Genomic DNA, 18,845 nt, shown 5'->3' on the forward strand with positions numbered 1-18,845 from the left:
CGATTTGCGTATTAGTGTCGTGCAAAATATTGAAATTCGTGCATTCATATTGTAGTTTAGACGAAAATTGCATGTTGATATTTGTGTTGAAACGAAAACATGAAATATAATTTTTGGTTTTGTTAAACCCATATATAGTTATTGCTAAAATTTTTAAGCTGTCACCTTCATGTCATTTTTTTGTATCATGTATGAGTCTTATCACCTTGTTGTGTTTTAGATTGCTTGGCACGCCTATGTTTCCTTACAATTTACACTGAAAGTTTTATTGCTTCACATGCTTCACACAATTTGCAAGAGCAATGGTACTGGAAAATCCTCAATCAGAAGTTCTGTACTTCTATCTCGAATAGAAATACTACATTGATACATAGACACCTAGTGCTTATGGTCCAATAAAGACTGTAATAGATTAAGACTACAATTTTTAAAATTTGTGGATGCAAACATTTCTTTTAAACAATCTCTGGGGTTTTCTATTTCATTTTTGATAGAGGGACTTTTAATCAATCTTAAACAAAATTGTGGTTCCATCTGTTATTGCTGTGTTGCTGATTTTCATTACTCTAGTATTTTACATTAATATTTTTCAAGAATAGGAGAATAAGATAAAAGCTATGCTAATTCATTTCTAATTCAACTTATTATTTTCTATAATAATCCTATGATTATCATCTGTAAAAAGATTAAGCTTTAAGTTGCATATAATGTTATGCAGTATTCATTGTTATTGTTATTGCTGTGCATCTAATCCATGTCTACCACCCCGTTGTGTAGGGTCAATATAAATCAACATTGGTTTGTCCAGTGTGCAATAAAGTTTCTGTAACATTTGACCCCTTCATGTACCTGTCTTTGCCACTCCAATTCACCACCACGCGGACAATGACAATAACAGTTTTTACTTCTGATGGAAGTGCTCTACCATCAACATATACTGTGACTGTTCCGAAGCAGGGACGTTACAGGGACCTGATCCAAGCACTTAGCAATGCTTGTTCCTTGAAGCAGACCGAGGAAATTAAGCTTGTTGAGGCATGTGCTGTTAAACATTCTGATTTCCTGTTAATGGAATTGTACAATTGTGGTAAAATTGCGCTAAGCTGTTTGAAGTTATCGCTTGCAGATACGAAATCATTTGATTCATAGGTTCTTAGATGATTCATTTTTATCACTGTCCACAATCAAAGATGATGATCATCTTGCTGCATACAAGATTCAAAAGTCAGCAAAGGGCAATGTTTTGCTTCAGTTGATACATCGCCGACAAGAACAGTATGTACTATTTGCCAGACCTTATACTAATCTTTTAGATAGCAACATGTGAATGTAAGCATGGCACCAAAAGTTTTTACTTGGCTGCCAATTGAATTCTGACTTGAAGTTTTTGTAGTTGTTTCACTGTTCAATTAGCATCTGACGTGGTTGATTTCAATGTTATTATGCTTGTAGATTGTAGTTTGTTCTTCCTCTATAAATAGTTTTATAGAGCTTACTAAATTACCTTTGTTATTTCGAAAGTGTTTAATCCCTCTCTCTCTCTCTCTTGCACACACACACACACACACCCACACACCATAATTTTCCATATTTATTATTTTTTCTTTGAACTAATTATTAATTCTAGACCAATTAGAAGATGATAATTGGTGTTGCTGCATTCATATTCTTGCTTAGCAGCTTAAATAGTTGCTTTTATTGAGATGTTTCTAATGCGATACCGCATTTTATTGTTTTCTAGGGAAACTAGTGATGCTCAAAGATGGAAACCTTTTGGAACTCCTCTTGCATCATCACTTTCATGTGACGATGTAATTACAAATGGTGATATACAGACAATTGTTCAGACCATGCTTTCTCCGTTGCTGAAAGAGCGTATAAAATATCATGATAATTCGGATCCAAGCACCTCAGGGGTGGCAACAGATCCATCTGATCATAGTTCTGGTGAAGTGGATACTAACCGTGCGTCATCTTCTATAAGTAATGTCTTGCCAAGACTACCACTTCAGTTGTTTGATGAAGGTAAGACATGCATTGACCTGTCCGTTGGAGACGATAAAGCTGTTAATCTGCCAGCAGCATCGCCTATAATACTGTATCTTGATTGGACATCAAGGCTTTTGGAGAAGTACAATGAGAATTACCTGGAGAACTTGCCTGAAGTATTTAAATATGGGCCTATTACCAAGAAAGCTCGTACTGAACCTCTCTCTTTGTATACCTGCTTGGAGGCTTTTTTACGAGAGGAGCCATTGGTGCCAGAAGATATGTGGTTAGTGTGTCTCTCACTTTGTGTGTGCACGTGCTTTTGTGTATTTCCATTCATAAATGCCTCTTAGCACAAATGCTTTTTCATGATCCCTTGATAGGTAGTATTCCTGCCTAAGATAAAGAATGGCTACCATTGGTTTACTCTTTACCAATTAGTTTAAATTAGAAAATAACAGAATGCTTTCTCTATCCCCAGTCTCTTTTTTCAAGACTATCAGTGCTACATTGAAGCTATTTTAAGCGTTGTGAAGGTTACCTTTAACAAGTACCCTATTGAAATGTGGCCAGAAAATGATTATTTTCTTGTTTCAATTAACATAGGAGTCTGTTGCAAGCTCTGTAAGTTAATTGGAAGCCCTATGTGAATTTTGCATATGAAATTATCATAGACATATTAGGGAGAAGATTTCTTTCATTTTTTTATGTTATATTTTGTATATTGTAATATCTTGTACTTAACTCTGTAAGCTTGGGAACATTTTCCAGTTAATGGATTCATAGTTTCTATTTGGTAACCGTTACACCATAATTTGGACATCATTATGAATTGTGCATGTGAATCAAGCAAATACTTATTGTTTGCTCGACAGTTTTAACAATCTTCAGTGCTTAACTTGTTGGAAAAAAATGGGGTTCTATTCCTGCAGTATTTTGAATTATCAGTGTTTATTTGATGTAGGTACTGCCCACAATGTAAGGAACAACGGCAAGCAAGTAAAAAGCTTGATCTGTGGAGGCTTCCAGAAGTTCTAGTCATTCATCTAAAAAGATTCTCATACATCCGGTCAATGAAGCATAAACTAGAAACTTTTGTCAACTTTCCTATTCATGACTTTGACTTAACAAATTATGTAGCTGACAAGAGAAGTTCCCGTTCTCAGCTCTATGAACTGTATGCCTTAACCAACCATTATGGTGGCATGGGCAGTGGCCACTATACTGCACACATCAAGGTAAGTTAAAAGCAGCTGTATCCTCACTGAAATGGAATAAATTGGTTCATGCTGACAAAGTTCTGTGTATTATTTATTTTTCTTTTTTTTTTTTGGAGGGGGGGGGGGGGGGGGGGCAGGGTTGGGCAGGGGCTTGGAAATGGATGCTACATCTGTTTCAATTTTTATATTGAATTTCAATTGAAACCATTTTCTGCTCTTTCTTCCTGGGGTTTGACTTCCATCATATTTGGGTCATTTTAAAAGTTTATGGCATATTGACCTTTAATCCTCTTAATTAGAGCTTAGTTTTATATTGCGACAATGATTGTTCCGCAAATAGGTTTCTGTTATTGTTGATGCATAAGATATTTATCTCATCCCGTTTTATGCTGATTTTTCTGTTTGCAGCTTCTAGATGAGAATAGGTGGTACAACTTTGATGACAGTCATATATCACCTATAAATGAAGAAGATGTAAAGTCAGCTGCTGCCTACGTTCTGTTTTATCGAAGGGTAAAGTCTGATACCTCAGCCAGCGATGCAGGGTCTCGTAGAGTTCGTGACAGAACATCTTATAAACATTGAAGTCCAGGCACGTGCATAAACTTTTCACTATCATGCATGAAGTTCATGAATGTATAGTGCTAAAAGTGCAAAAGTGCTATGAACTTGTCTTTACAAATTGATTCCATGATGTGCAGCTTTACTTTAACCATTCAATTGTTGCCTGGATAAATTATTTTTTTGTGCCAAGAGTAACACCGTGCTCTAGTGCAGCTGCTCGGGTTGGCAGAAAGTGTGGGTGCATCAAATTACAATCTGATCTTAAGTTTCGTTTCCCTCCTTTACTGGTTAGATCATGTGATAATTAAGAGTCTGACTGCTATATAGTTTGGATGATGATGTTGTCTATTTAGGTGGTTGATATCTTCTTCATTTGGGTTAGCTGTGAAAGCTGAGAGTGTCACCTACAATCTTTATATTACAATTAATCAATCATAATTCAAAATTATGTTGGGTTTATTGAAATTTTATATGGAGTCTACACTTATAAGTGGTAGATTCTTACATAATACTTTATTGTGATCGGGTAATTGTAGGATTATGACAAAAAGAATTATAGGTGAAATGCTTCCGTGAAAGCTCAAGGTATTTGCAGCCCCTTGATATGGGACAACAAATCTTGCCATTTGTTTGCATCATACATTTTTGGGAGTTAGAAGGTTTGGACAAAGTTGGTTTCTCCTTTTTCGCTAAGTAATGTTGCTTTTGGTTGGGGCTGAGTTGAAGTGATAAAAGTAGATTGACAATTGGGGTAGAAATTTTCGATGTCTTTGGGATGGGTGATAAGGCTAATAGGGCGATGAAGCTATTGGTAACGAGATCATCATGTGTGGTATAATTTTGATAATCTTTACATGATTATATGAGAGATCTTTCATCATCAGACAAAATACAATGCTATTCCATAGTTTGATACTTAATTCCTTGAAAAAATTGTACCAAGTACACACAATTATTTGCATATAAATAAGAAAAAATTTCCCATTTGAAAGTTTCTATTTTAATCACTTATATATCAAGTAATGTTTGGGTCACAATCACAAATGTTATGAACCATGGTTCAACAGGTATATTGTTGTCAAAACTGAATCAGATTGATCGAATGATTGATTAGATAAACAGTTATACGAAGTCCGTTGTTGAAATATATAAAAATCAGATTATGTTTGAATCAGGATTGAGTCATTAAAAAATAAAAAAAATTGAAAATTGTTGAACAGAAAAGAATGGTAAAATAGGAAAATTTTAGATTAAATCATTTAAAATTCATATTTATTTTGTGTTTCAAGAATGTTTTTCTAGTTGTTTTATGGTTTAATCCATTTTAATGTTTTTTTTTTGATAAAATTGATATTTGTAGTGGTAAGATGGTGAGACTGGAAATTGCATTGTAAGATTGAAATTAAACGGGAGTCAATTTTTATCGATAAAAATAATGGTAATAGAATGGTTAGGAAAGACTCATCCACTTAATAGCATATTAGACTGAGTCAATATGCTTTAATATATGACATCATAGAACAAGTCTTGCTTGCTTACTAACTTTGGTGCCAAAGTCGCTTGGTTCATTATTTTATTTGCACTCTTTTAACTTTTATTTTAACCTCTTACCTAAAAACTTAACTCTTCCAGCAAATGGAATAAAAATAAAATTGAAAGATGGTTAGTTGACTTTGCCTTTGTCACTTCTTTCTCAGCTACTATCCCATATAAATATGTTCCCTTGTTTCCATATCAATTTCCTTCATATTTTATACCTTAAACTAACAAAGAAACTGTCGGCAAGCTGATGTCAATCCGCGTTTAAATTTTTTTTTTTGTTTATTTTATATTTATAATTGTAAGAATTTGAATTTTGATAATTAAAATTAAGAGTTTAATATTTTATTAATAAATCTCCTCTTAACCTTGATGATTTGATTATTTGAACAGACAAGTTACTCCATTTTTTTCTCTCAACCAAATTCAGAGTCTCCAAAATATCCATTTTCATTGAATTCCCATGGGACAGGAGAAGGGAAAATTATGTGAGGAATATGAAATCTTGGACATCCTAGGAAGAGGAGGATTCTCAGTTGTGAGGAGGGGAATCAAGAAAACAAATGGAGATGAGAAAAGTAGTCATCAAGTTGCCGTCAAAACACTAAAAAGGTTTGGCAGTGGTGCTTCAGCTTCAACCCCATCAGGAAATTTCCCACGTCCACCTCGAGTTGGTACTGGGAAAACCATAGCTTCGATGGAATTTTCAAATTGGAATCAGATTTCAATCTCGGATGCTTTGTTGACAAATGAGATTTTGGTTATGAGAAAGATTGTGGAAAATGTTTCACCCCATCCAAATGTGATTGATCTCTACGATGTCTATGAGGATCAAAGTGGGGTTCACTTGGTCTTAGAACTATGTTCAGGAGGGGAGTTGTTTGATCGGATTGTGGCTCAAGAAAGGTACTCAGAGGCTGGAGCTGCAGCTGTGGTTAGACAGATTGCACAAGGATTAGCAGCACTTCACAAGGCCAACATTGTCCATAGGGATCTGAAGCCTGAGAATTGCCTTTTCTTAAACAAAAGTGAGGATTCGACATTGAAGATCATGGACTTCGGATTGAGTTCAGTGGAAGAGTTTACTGATCCAGTTGTTGGGTTATTTGGTTCTATAGATTATGTGTCACCAGAAGCTCTTTCTCAAGGCAAAATCACTTCCAAGGCTGATATGTGGTCTTTGGGAGTCATCTTATATATCTTACTCTCCGGGTATGTCCCCATTTTTTCCATATTTCTCAAAGAATTTTGACCTGCTATAGTTTAATTATCAATTTTTTACTCTCTATATATATTTACATTTATCCCAGTGTGACACAAGGATAGTTAGAAAATAGTTACTAATGAGTAATTAGATTTATATGTTAATGTTTAATACGTGGTAAATTGTCATGACATAATTCTTATTAACAGATCAAATAAAAAAATATATTTTTTGGGTTTTGTCAAATTCATATATAATTTTTGTTAAAGTTTTAAATTGTATTTTTTTCATGTATTTTTGTATCATTTTTATATATATTATCGTGTTGTGTTAAATTGATAGTTTATGAAGAATCATTATGTTCAAGTTAGATATTTTAAAATTTTTAAAATTTTCATATTGCTATAAGCTCATATATATCTCTGGTTTCCTGGACAGCCTTCATGATTTTTCATATTGCTATGAACTCATATCTCTGCCATTGCCATGCTAACATATTTATCATATATATATTTGACTTTATGTATTCACTCTCAAATTGTCGTTCCATCTCCTTGTTTTATGTTGTAGGTATCCACCATTTTTTGCTCAATCAAATAGGCAAAAACAACAGATGATAATGGCTGTATGTCAATTATTTTCATTCCTTTTTAATACACATTATTATTCAGTTTTTTCACTTGATTACATGAAAAAGAAATATGGATCTCTTCACAGGGAGAATATAATTTCGATGAGAGGACTTGGAAAAACATTTCCTCATCAGCAAAGCATTTGATTTCTAATCTGTTGCAAGTTGACCCTGACAGAAGACCAAGTGCTGAACAAGTATATATATTTATATATGATCTCTGAAAACAACAATTTGTAATTCATTGATTTTTTTTTTTTAACTTTAATTTAACAGAAGAGTATATATAACTTGAAACAGCTTCTGGCTCATCCATGGGTGATTGGGGATTCAGCCAAACAGGAACAAATAGATGCTGAGGTTGTTTCAAGACTTCAAAGTTTTAATGCACGCCGTAAACTACGTGCTGCAGCAATAGCTAGTGTGTTGAGCAGCAAGGTTTTACTGAGGACAAAGAAGTTGAGGACTTTGCTTGGTTCCCATGACCTTACAAAGGAGGAAATTGACAACCTTAAGACAAATTTTAAGAAAATGTGAGTATTCAAACCCAACTTTTTTTCAACTTTTCTCCAATATGAAGTTACTATATATGGCACATAAACAGGTTTTTCGGTTCTCTTAGTTGTAGAGGTGGCAATTGGGGGTGGGTAGATTCAGTTTGGGTTTAATCACTTGGGTCATTTCGAGTTTGGTTCATTTTAAATTTAAATCATCGGTTTGAATTTTTTTGATTTAACACTGAAGTTTTAAAATTATTGAGTTTGAAAATAAAATCAATTTAATTTAAAATCCGATTATGATATATTAATCTTTCAGGTCTCTTAAGTTCGGATAATTTCAGATTCCTATTAATTCAGACTAAAGTTATTTCAATTCAAATTGAACAAGTTTAGATTTTTAATTTTTTTAATTAAATTTAATTAGATAAGATCGGATTAAAATAAATTTTATTAATTCTAATTAATTGTCTATTTTTGTTATCATAAATTGTTTGCAATTGGCAGGAATACTTAACTTTGTTTTCCTTGTTTTTATATTGATTGGAAACTTTGTAGGATCAAATTTACATTAAATCCTTTGATTAAAATTTATGTAGGGAATATATATAACATTAATTCTCATGGTAACATGCAGATGTGCTAAAGGTGACAATGCTACTTTAGCTGAATTTGAAGAGGTGCTAAAAGCAATGAAAATGTCCTCACTACTCCCATTGGCTACCCGTATCTTTGACCTATTCGACAGCAATCGTGATGGAACTGTGGACATGAGGGAAATTGTTTGTGGATTTTCCACCCTCAGAAATTCAAAAGGAGATGATGCTCTCCACTTGTGCTTCGAGGTCCACTTTTCTTAATTAATTTTTTCGTTATTCTTTCAACTGGTTGACAGCATTAAGATGTTTTGCTCTTCTGTTTCTCATCACCAACCTTCTGCTTGCTTGGCTAACAGATGTATGACACAGATCGATCTGGTTGCATTACCAAAGAAGAACTAGCATCAATGCTTAGAGTAAACTCAATTAATTCCCTCTCCTTAAAAAAAAAAAAAATGCTAGCATTGTTTTACAATATTTGCATTGAATATAAAATAACATTAATGGTTTCAATGATCATCAGGCTTTGCCCGATGACTGTCTTCCACCGGATATCACCGAACCTGGAAAATTAGATGAAATATTTGATCGGATGGATGCAAACAGTGATGGAAAGGTTACATTCGATGAATTCAAGGCTGCCATGCAAAGAGACAGTTCACTTCAAGACGTTGTCCTCTCTTCTCTTCGTCAACAATAGTATTCCCATCTTTTCCATTAGTATCAATTACTATTAGTTGCACGAGTTTTCTTCTTTCAAATCTTTGTTTCGACATTTTATGTTGTAGGTGATATACATTAGGCACTTAATGAGTTTTGATCAATAGTACTATCATATAATTACTCTTTGAATGAATAGAATAATTATTTTAGGCTGCTCCCACTTCAACTTCTTTTATAGTTGTTGATATAACTTTCCGGTTGGTGACTTATAAGGAGTTTGTTGGAAGCTTAACTGGGCAGCTGACGTGGCTTGCGACAAAGAGAAAAGTCAGGGGAGCCAGAAGTAGTACACCAAGGCGCTTTTTGAATCTCAGGTCAGCCAAATATAAGAAAAAGGTAGGAAAAAAGAGTGGGAGAAAGAGGGAACATGAAAGGATTGAGGGAAGTTGAGAATATGGCTCCTGTTTAGTCCGATACTACCTTTTATGTCTCATGCTAAAGACACGTCTGATTGACTTGTCATATGTTAAATTTGCTAAAATTGTGATTTAAAGTATTGCTGACGTGACAATCAATAACGATCAAAGTAAACCAATCATAATCAATGGTACCATAATAGTAGCAGAATATTTTCAAAATTCATAATGATAATTTATACGAGAATGATTATTCTTTAATGGATAAGCATGATATTGCAATTAATAATGTTAGGCATGATGCTAGAACATTTTTGGTAGGGGTATTCAATGGTTAAAAGGGTAAAATAGTATTTTGTAGCATGAGAGTGACTATTTTTTAACAGGAGGCATTTTGAACATTTAGATTGAGTTGATGTGTTAGTCAAACTTGAACTATCGAAATCCATGTAAGCTCAGTCTGTTTTGTAAGACCATCTGAACGTATGTGGATAAACTGACTTATCATCTCTCAATTATATTTCCCTCTGACATGTTAGATCGAGTCAATCCTGTCAGCTTTAGACTCGACTTTCAAAGCTCGGGTCACGTAGATCTAGAAACTTCCTTTCGAGTATAAAAACCTCATCTCATTCCAAGCATGGGAAAGCAATTCACCACCTTTTCCTTCTAAGTTTCTTTTTTTTTCTCTCTTTTTCAAGCACTGACTTGAGTATCGAAGCACAAGTATCAAAAATACATTTGGCCTTTAGTTCTAACTGACCTTCGATCTTGTGATTTCAAGTCTTTGCCTTCTTAAGCCAGCTTGGCACCAACATTTTGACGTCTTAGGCATGGGAAATTTTCCATTAAGCTGAGCTTAATATGTTGCCTTAGAAGAGAGCCATAGAAGAGGGAGATAATATTGTTGCAACTAAAATTAATACCTAGCTTAGCCATCCTAGCTCAAATCAACCTATCTAGATTGCACCGAGCTTGGAGCAATTTGAAGCTCTAACCTAATAGCTCAAATTCCTCAAGAAGCTTATCCAAAATCTTTCACCTTTTCAAACCTCTAAGGAACCAATAGCAATTGCTTAAAGGAACCCAAAAACTAAAAGGGAGTTGACCTGCAATGATGTTGAGGTCGGCTCATCAACCTCAGAAGAAACTTTGAAAAGCTATTACCCAACTAATACTAGAACAAAAACCACCTTGAAATCCAAATAAGCCACTTTGAAACTGTAAACCAACAGAGATATGGAAGTTTGGATGGAAGCTATAGAGAAAGAACTCACGAACAAAATCTCAACTTTTGATAATGAACTCAAGTTCTTAGAAACTTTTTCTTTCACTAAAGATATTGATCAAGCTCTACGTCTTAAGGGATTCAAAATGCTAAGCATTGAAACTTATGATGGCATAATTGATCCCTTTGATAATCTTAAACTTTTTAGGACTAATATGCTGATCTAAGATGCCGATAAGTCATTGATGTGTAAAGGTTTCACCACTAAACTCAAAAGAACAACTCGGTCATAGTACATGAGTCTAGAATCAAGGTCAATTTCAACCTTCAAACAACTCGACCACTTATTTTTTACCCATTTTGTCAATAGCCACCAAATAAAGAAGACTATTCTAAGTCTGATGTCCATTTACCAATGACACAGAGAATAACTAAAATAATATGTAATGTGTTTTAATGCTGAAACTCTTTAAGCCAAGGACTAAGAATAAATTGCTACTGTGACTACCTTAACAAGCGGGTTCCATAACAAGGAATATCTTTTTAAACTCATTTTCTCTATAAGCTTCATAAAATATTGGTTGACCTGTTTTTGATAATAAAAAAAAATACATTAATGCTAAAGTTATAATGAAAAACAATTGAGTAAGAGAAGGATATTCCCCACCTTAGACAAAAAAAAAGGTAGAGAGAATGACAATCTCTCAAAAAGGAAAAAATCTACTAAAGGGTACCCAAGCGCAAAGAGCTTGAATAGAAGATATGATAACTCTATTACAATGAATACCTTTTGAAAGAAGATTTTGATGCAAATAGACATGGACTTTCAACTCAGGTGGCCTAAGCCACTGAGACAAAATAGCATAAGAGATCTGACCAAGAGATGTACTTTTCATAGAAATCACGGTCATAATATTGAAGATTGTATTGATTTAATGAATGAGATAGAGAACAAAATTAGAAAGGGTCGACTGAATAGGTTTATGGATACCAAATTATAGGGACAGAATTAAGGTAATTTTGGGATAAGAGATAGAAAAGAGCAGCCAATAGGCGATTGAAAAGACAAAAGAAGTAACGATGATTAAGGTAATATCGAGAAATGATCAAAGGAATGATATGGATAATCAACTTATTACGGGAACCATTAATGTGATAATTGGTGGGATTTTGGCATCAGCTAAAAAGATGTTTAATTTGGAAATTATAATAGCTATTGGTTCCATAACCAATAAACAAAACAAATTCAAACAATGATTTAATCTCATTTAACTTGGAAGATTTGGAAGGAATCCATTTTCTCCATAATGAGGCCATTGTCATACAAGTTGTACTATACAATCATGTGGTGAAAAGGATTTTTTTTTTTAATAATGGGTGTTTGACCAATGTCTTATACTATTCTACCATGATGAAAACATGAATCGCTATTCACCACCATCTTAATCAATTTTGAGATGGAACATTTTGCTCGTAAAAAGTACTATTAAGCTATCAATCACCTTGAGAATTAAGTCGAGGAAGGTCAAGTCAGTTAATCATGAGAGTTATAGGGTTAGCTTTCTAGCTTGAAATTAAAATTTCTACTTTTAATGGGATATGAGAGGTTTGAGAAGACCAATCTACAACAAGACAATGTTATGTTACTACCATAAGGGGAAAGAATGGGAAACAAATTTCTAGCTCAGCAAATGTCAAGAAAATGCAAGGCAAGGAACAAATGAAAGTTAGAATTATGATAGAAAGAAGTCAATTAGATGGTAAGAGGATTGCAACCGACTAAGAATAGAAGAATAACTGAAACTAGCTTTTTAAGAGCTAAGGCTGAAAGCAAACTTTTAAGCTTGAAAATATTGTAAAAAAAAAAGTTTTGAAATAAATCTCTTAAGCTAGAACTAAGCTGATACCGTGAACATTATACTTTGAATTAAAAAGAGAATTTTTTTTAGTAGAGCTTAAGCTTAGCATTTTAATGAATCTATTTATACCATTTGAATAAGCAAACTAATAAGCAAATTCATATCAAGAATTGTCTTTTTCCTAGGAACCAATCCTGACCTGAGCAAACAAAAAAAAATCATTGATTAAATAAAGGCCCAAAACTATTTTTACCTAACTTGAATTGATGAAAATCCATACTAGTGCCATTTTATGAAAACAATTAAGAAAAATGTATGCAAATCGGAGCTAAGCTCAACCCAAAAAAAAGAATTATTACTATTGCTTAAAAATAATGTTTATCTCTTTGTTTGGACCTGATCAAACATGCCTAGATTACTATAGAACTATCAATAATGACACATAAATTGAACACCGATATGAATATAAAGTCAGTTTGATAAAAAAAAAAAGTTTTGCCCCTTAAAAGGTAAAAAATAAAAAAAGAGGTCAACACTAAATGCTGGATTCATCAAAGAAGCTTATTATCCTGAATTGATCTTAGTAATGGTGAAAAAAACATAATGAAAAGTGGAGAATGTATATTGACTTTACTAACTTGAATAAGGATTGCCTAAATGATAGCTTTTATCTATCGAGCATAGATTACCTAGTTGATGATAGCTTGAGCACAACTTTCTTAGTTTTATGGATGCATACTTCAATTTAAATTATATAGAAATGTTGAAAGAATATGAAGAAAATATAGCTTTTGTGATTGATAATGGATTGTACTAGTATAAAGTGATGTTGTTTGGAATGAAAAACTTAGAAGTGACATATCAAAGATTGATTAATAAAATATTTAGAGACTAGATTGGCTGAAAAATGGAGATATACATAGACGATATGATAGTTAAAAGCAAGAGTTAGGGTGGGCACTTAAAAAACTTGGAGAAATGTTCAATACTTTGGGGAAGTATAGTATAAAGCTCAATTCAAGCAAATGTGTTTGTGGAGTTATCTTGGGTAAGTTTTTAGGGCACATGATAAATGAGAAGGATATAAAGGCCAACTGAGAGAAAATTTGAGCTATACGAGATACGAAGACACCAACTTTGGTAAAATAGGTGTAAAGGTTGACAAAGAGAATAACAAACTTTAGTAGGTTCATGTCTAGGTCGGTAGATTGGTGCTTACTATTTCTCAAAATATTTAAAAATATCTCAAACTTCTAATGACATCGATATGTCAACAAACCTTTGAAGAGCTCAAGGAATTCTTCTCTTCCCTTTAATATTGTCAAAGTCTAGGCCCAATGAACCATTGTAGCTCTACTTAGCTATGACCAATTAAGCCATTAATTCAGTACTAGTGTGAGAAAAAGAGGGTAAACAGAGGCTGATCTATTTTGTTAACAAAGTTTTGACAAGAGTTGAACTTAACTACCACAAAAAAAAAACTAGCTTACACAATTATAGCATATGCTAGATAGTGAAGACTATACTTTCAGTCTTATACTATAAGCATGCTAAACGACCAACCACTTAGGCATATTTTACAAAAACCTCAGCTCTTAGGATGATTAATCAAATGGATGGTAGAACTTAGTGAGTTTAACCTATATATACTACCAAGGTCAGCACTCAAATTAATCATAAGTGTTGACAAACTTTGTTGTTGAATGCACCTCGAACGAACCTGTTAAAGAGTTTACCTCGACCCATGACTAAACAAATGAAGGGTTGAAAACTATATGTAGGCGGGTTGGTTATAAATGAAAAAACTAGAGCTAGGTTGATCTTGGTCAACCTTTAAAATGTACAACTATAATTTGCCTTGAAGTTTTGATTCAAATATTCAAACAATGAAATAGAATATGAGGCACTGATTGCTAGCTTAAAAGTAGCTACCGACCTAAATGTAGAGAATTTTCTTATATATAGTGATTCACAACTGATGGTAGGACAAGTGAATGAAAAGTTTAAGACTAGGGAAAAAAGAATGATGAAATATTTAGAGAAAGTAAAGAACCTTTTGCCCATGTTTCAAAAGGTCAAATAAAGAAGGTCCCAAGGTTAAAAAATAATTTAGCTGACTTTTTATCCAAATTGACATATGGGATCATGTTAGATAGCTTGACTAATATGCTAATTAAAGATTTATTTGAAAAAAACACAAATGAAAAATAGGTCAGACAAATTGAAAAGGAGAAGGAATCATAGTGACTCATTATCCAAATTGGTATATAAGATCATGTTAGATAGCTTGACCAATATGCTAATTAAAGATTTATTTAAGAAAAGCACAAATGAAAAATAGGTCAGACAAATTGAAGAGGAAAAGGAATCATAATGACTCTAATCTAGACATGTCTAACATCGAGAAGGTTGCTTGAAGATAAAATCCAAGCAAAGTTGTTAATTAGAAAAACACCTTGGTATGTTTTCATCAATGAAAAGCTATATAAAAGATCATTCAATTTGTCATGTTTAAGGTGTATGGATGAAGAAGAGGCAAACTACATTTTCATAAAAATTCATGAAAGAATTTTTGGAAGCCACATCAAACCTAGTCTTTTAGCTTATAAAATACTAAGACAAGGATATTATTGGTTGATCATTAGGAAAGATGCAACCAACATAATCAAGAATGCAAAAAACTTTAAAGGTTTGCCTATATTCAACACTTACCCTTAACCAAGTTGACTCTAATAACAAGTCCATAGCCTTTTATGCAATAAGGAATGGATATACTTAGATTATTTACCAACCCCTAGGTGGAAAAAGTTTATGTTGGTTGCTGTTGTTTATGTTACTAAGTGGTTAGAAGCTAAAACATTGGTTAACATGTAGAAATCCAAGTTAAATGTTGATTTGGGTTACCTTGGTCTACAATAAAGATAATGGAAAATCGTTTGATAATGCCAAATTCAAATAATGGTGTTTTAACCTTAGCATTGACCTAAGGTTTATCTTGGTAGCTCACCCACAGTTGAATGGTCAGGCCAAGGCAGTCAATAAAATCATATTTGAAGCTTTAAAGAATAGGCTAGCTGATGTAAGGAGAAATAAGTTGAGGAGTTTCTTAAAGTGCTATGGGCATTAAAAACTACCATAAAAGTCCTAATAAAAAAAAACTCCTTTTAACTTAGCCTTTGGGACTGAGGTCATGGTTCCAGTAAAGATAGGTTTGTTAAGCTTTTATGTTAAACTGAGTAATGGCAAAGGAAATGAAAAAGCTTTGAGAGCTAACCTAAACTTAACTGAAGAGCAAAGAGATGTAGCATTGACAAGAATACTTGTGCACTAATAGAAAGTTTCAACTAAAATAACAAAGAAGGTTTAATAAAAAGACATATGAATTGGGGACTTGGTATTTAGGAAAGTTGAAGCTTTATGAATAGACAACCAAGGTGAAAAATGACACAAACTGAGAAGGACCTGATAGCAGTAAAATATATAGTATTTTATAAGTTTTTCTTACTTTAAAATTTTTAAAATTTGATAGAATTTGGTACCTTTAATGTTTGTTTTCTTGATCTTTAGGTTTATGTATTTCGACCTGAATTTCATGCAAATTCATGCAAGATCCTTACAAGATTAAGATAAGTCTAATCATTGTCTTGTTTGGCCATGTTAGAAGAAGAATAGTTGAATCTCATTTGCATTTGGTTTCCTAAATTCAATTGGATAAAGAAATCTTAATGGCACTAGAACGTCTACATACATTCGATTATCCTATTTACAAAAGGACTCTTATACGCAATTGAAGATTGAAGACTTATATTTAAAAAAGAACTACTTGTTTTTGGCCAATGAGCAATTTTACAAGACAAGGGCTATTTGATCAATCTTTGAAGAGTTTAAGTGCAAGAAGAACACTTCACAAAAGTAAAGGATAAGAGTTTAGATTAAAGATGTACCCTTGTAAGCTTTATCTTAAGAGTTTAAATATGAAGCAACTATATTGTCTTGATAACCATATTTAGCCAAATCACCCATTAAGATTGTAAGATCAAAAGTATATGCCACATAAATGATCAAGATACAACCCAAGATATCCCATTTAGCCAAGGCACTCCAAGAATGAAGAAGTTACATTTGACCATGATTCTACAAGATTAAGATAAAACTAATCCCTTAGAGTTCAAGATAACTAGGATTTTGTAACCTTAATCCCCATCCTAGTGAAACCCATATATAAATAAGGAAGCTCAATTGCAACTCAAAACATCTAATCCTATTCCATTATTTTCTTCTTTAGTTCTTTAGTTTTTTTTTTTTTTTTCAGATTTCTTTGTAATTTGGTTAAGGTGACAGATTAGCCATAACTAAGTTCTTGTGTAATTCTTTTCCAAATCAAAGCATTCTTTTCTTCAAGATCTATTTTTATACAAGTAACCTTTTCTTTTTATGTTTTGGTTTTAACTATCTTGTTTTTAGTTACGGTTATTCAAGTTTCTTTAAGCAATCTTTTCTAATCTAAAGCAATTGATTTACATTCAAGCTTTCATTTTAAGTTTCCATTTTATGCAATCTTGATTTATTTCTTTCTTTTATGCAAGCTTTCATACTTTTGGCTAAACACTTAATCTTTCTTTTCTTTCTAAGTTAATCTTTCTTTTCTTTCTAAGCTTTCAATTCTCCTACGACCATAGTTGAGAATCTAAGTGACAGTTGGATAAGTAGATCTTGGCCTAAAAAATTGATTTCTACACAATTGCTTTGTTTTATTGTTTTCTTTGCAATCAATTCAAATATTTCATTAGTTTAGATATAAGTCTTGTAGTTGATCACCTTTGGTACTTAATTCCACTAAACAATTCAATTATATAATCCTTATGAGATGATACTATACTTATTTACTCTATTACTTGATTACGATCTATGTATTTGTAGGCATTATATAAAGTAGCAATCAAGTTTTTGGTGCCATTGCAAGGGATTATATTGATGTCCAAAAATCAATATCAATAATGGTTTTCTATTTTCTTTTAATTTAAACACTTTTCTTTTATTTGCTTAAATTATTTTGATCTTTCATTTATTTGTATGTATGGACCTAAAATTGTTGATCTAGCTCCACTTGATAAGGAAATTGCAAAAACTCTTAAGCATTTGAAAAGAGAGCAAACAACACCATCAGCACCAATCCAAAATGGTGAATGCAAACAATAAGGGACAAAGAAAGTTCAGGGACTATGTTGTTCCTAATGTCGATGGATTTCAACCATCCATATGAAGGCCAGTGATCCAAGCAAAAAGCTTTGAGCTAAAGCCTTTTATTATTCAAATGGTCGAAACTTTTGCATAGTTTGAAGGGTTACCAAATGATGATCCGAGTCTCCATTCATCTAACTTTCTTAAATTAGGTGATACATTTAAATATAATGGTGGTTTTTATGATGTAATTCGACTAAGATTTTTTTCCCATTTCTCTTAATGACAAGCAAATAATTGGTTGTCTTCTTTACCATCTGAATCAATAACAAAATGGGATGATTTCGTACAAAAGTTTCATTCTAAAATTTTTTCACCCGTCAAAAAGGCTAAATTAAAGAACAAAATAACAACTTTCATACAATTTGATGATGAGAATCTATATGATACTTGGGAGAGATTTAAAGAGTTGTTGAGAAATTGGCCACATTATAGTGTCCAGCAATGGTTGCAAATTCAGATTTTTTACAATGGATTGACACCATTCATGAAAACTACACTTGACTCGGCTGTTAGAGGAGCCATAATGAGTAAAACTGTAAAAGAGGTGCATGAGTTGATTGAAGAAATGATGGCCAACAACTACTAATGGGGTATGAAACACAAGGTAGATAGGAAATCTGTTAGTGTTTATAAGCTTGACACTCTTACATCTATTATTTCATAGCTTGTTAGTTTGACAAAGAAAATAGATGCCCTAGGAACTCCATTCCAAACTGCCTCTATCCAACCTATTCAAAGCCCCTTTATTGCTAGTGAAATTTGTGAAGGACCACATGCTATTGATAGATGCCAATTTAGAATAGAAATAGTCTAATATGCCCAACAATCCAAGCCTACCTATAACCTATATATCAACATTTACAACCCAGGCTAGAGAAACCAACCAAACTTTTCTTAGAACCAACCCAACTTTTCTTGGAACCAACCCAATCACTAAACCACCACCCAAAATACAAACTCACACCCACCATCATATAATTGACCTTAAGAAAAGAAAATAAGTTTTGAAGAGATGTTGACCCAATTGATGCAATCTAACAATGCAACCATTCAAAGCCAAGCTGTATCAATTAAGAAACTTAATACCCAAGTAGGTTAACTAGCTCAAGCCATAGCCAATCGACCCATAAGAACCTTGCCTAGTAATATCGAGCTAACTAAGAAAAAAAAGATAAAAAAGCATGCAATGTCA

The 18,845-nt window shown here is 32.9% G+C and overlaps 2 protein-coding genes and 1 non-coding gene across 4 annotated transcripts in view; 2 read left to right on the plus strand and 1 right to left on the minus strand.

Annotated features, from left to right (window-relative positions):
• The window catches only part of UBP5 (ubiquitin-specific protease 5), a 19,385-nt gene extending 15,147 nt beyond the window's left edge, over positions 1-4,238 (plus strand). For both annotated transcript variants that reach the window (XM_022909888.2, XM_022909889.2), the window contains 5 exons: positions 778-1,035; positions 1,127-1,275; positions 1,742-2,275; positions 2,954-3,227; positions 3,618-4,238. In XM_022909888.2, the coding sequence (XP_022765623.1) occupies positions 778-1,035; positions 1,127-1,275; positions 1,742-2,275; positions 2,954-3,227; positions 3,618-3,794 (1,392 nt within the window). In that variant the 3' untranslated portion in view covers positions 3,795-4,238. The remainder of the gene's footprint in view (positions 1-777; positions 1,036-1,126; positions 1,276-1,741; positions 2,276-2,953; positions 3,228-3,617) is intronic.
• Positions 4,239-5,686: 1,448 nt separating this feature from the next.
• LOC111310433 (calcium and calcium/calmodulin-dependent serine/threonine-protein kinase-like) lies at positions 5,687-9,120 on the plus strand. Its single transcript, XM_022909892.2, has 7 exons — positions 5,687-6,524; positions 7,087-7,141; positions 7,234-7,344; positions 7,448-7,680; positions 8,282-8,489; positions 8,600-8,659; positions 8,767-9,120. The coding sequence occupies exons 1-7, from the start codon at positions 5,776-5,778 to the stop codon at positions 8,941-8,943; spliced, it is 1,593 nt and encodes a 530-aa protein (XP_022765627.2). The 5' UTR covers positions 5,687-5,775; the 3' UTR covers positions 8,944-9,120.
• Positions 9,121-17,981: 8,861 nt separating this feature from the next.
• On the minus strand, positions 17,982-18,088 carry LOC149513464 (small nucleolar RNA R71). Its single transcript, XR_016330551.1, has one exon. It is a non-coding gene; the product is annotated as a small nucleolar RNA R71 (small nucleolar RNA).
• Positions 18,089-18,845: the final 757 nt, after the last annotated feature.

This window comes from Durio zibethinus, chromosome 19 (genome assembly GCF_047325235.1).
Source record: "Durio zibethinus cultivar Kanyao isolate XHJ-2024 chromosome 19, ASM4732523v1, whole genome shotgun sequence".
Taxonomy (NCBI): Eukaryota; Viridiplantae; Streptophyta; class Magnoliopsida; order Malvales; family Malvaceae; genus Durio; species Durio zibethinus.

Bases quoted from the DNA above. Each gene is read 5' to 3' on its own strand.
- LOC111310433 (XM_022909892.2), top strand. From the start codon at position 5,776: ATGGGACAGGAGAAGGGAAAATTATGTGAGGAATATGAAATCTTGGAC. The intron at 7,345-7,447 runs GTATATATATTT...AACTTGAAACAG, and splicing joins GAAGACCAAGTGCTGAACAA to CTTCTGGCTCATCCATGGGT. The intron at 7,681-8,281 runs GTGAGTATTCAA...GGTAACATGCAG, and splicing joins AAGACAAATTTTAAGAAAAT to ATGTGCTAAAGGTGACAATG.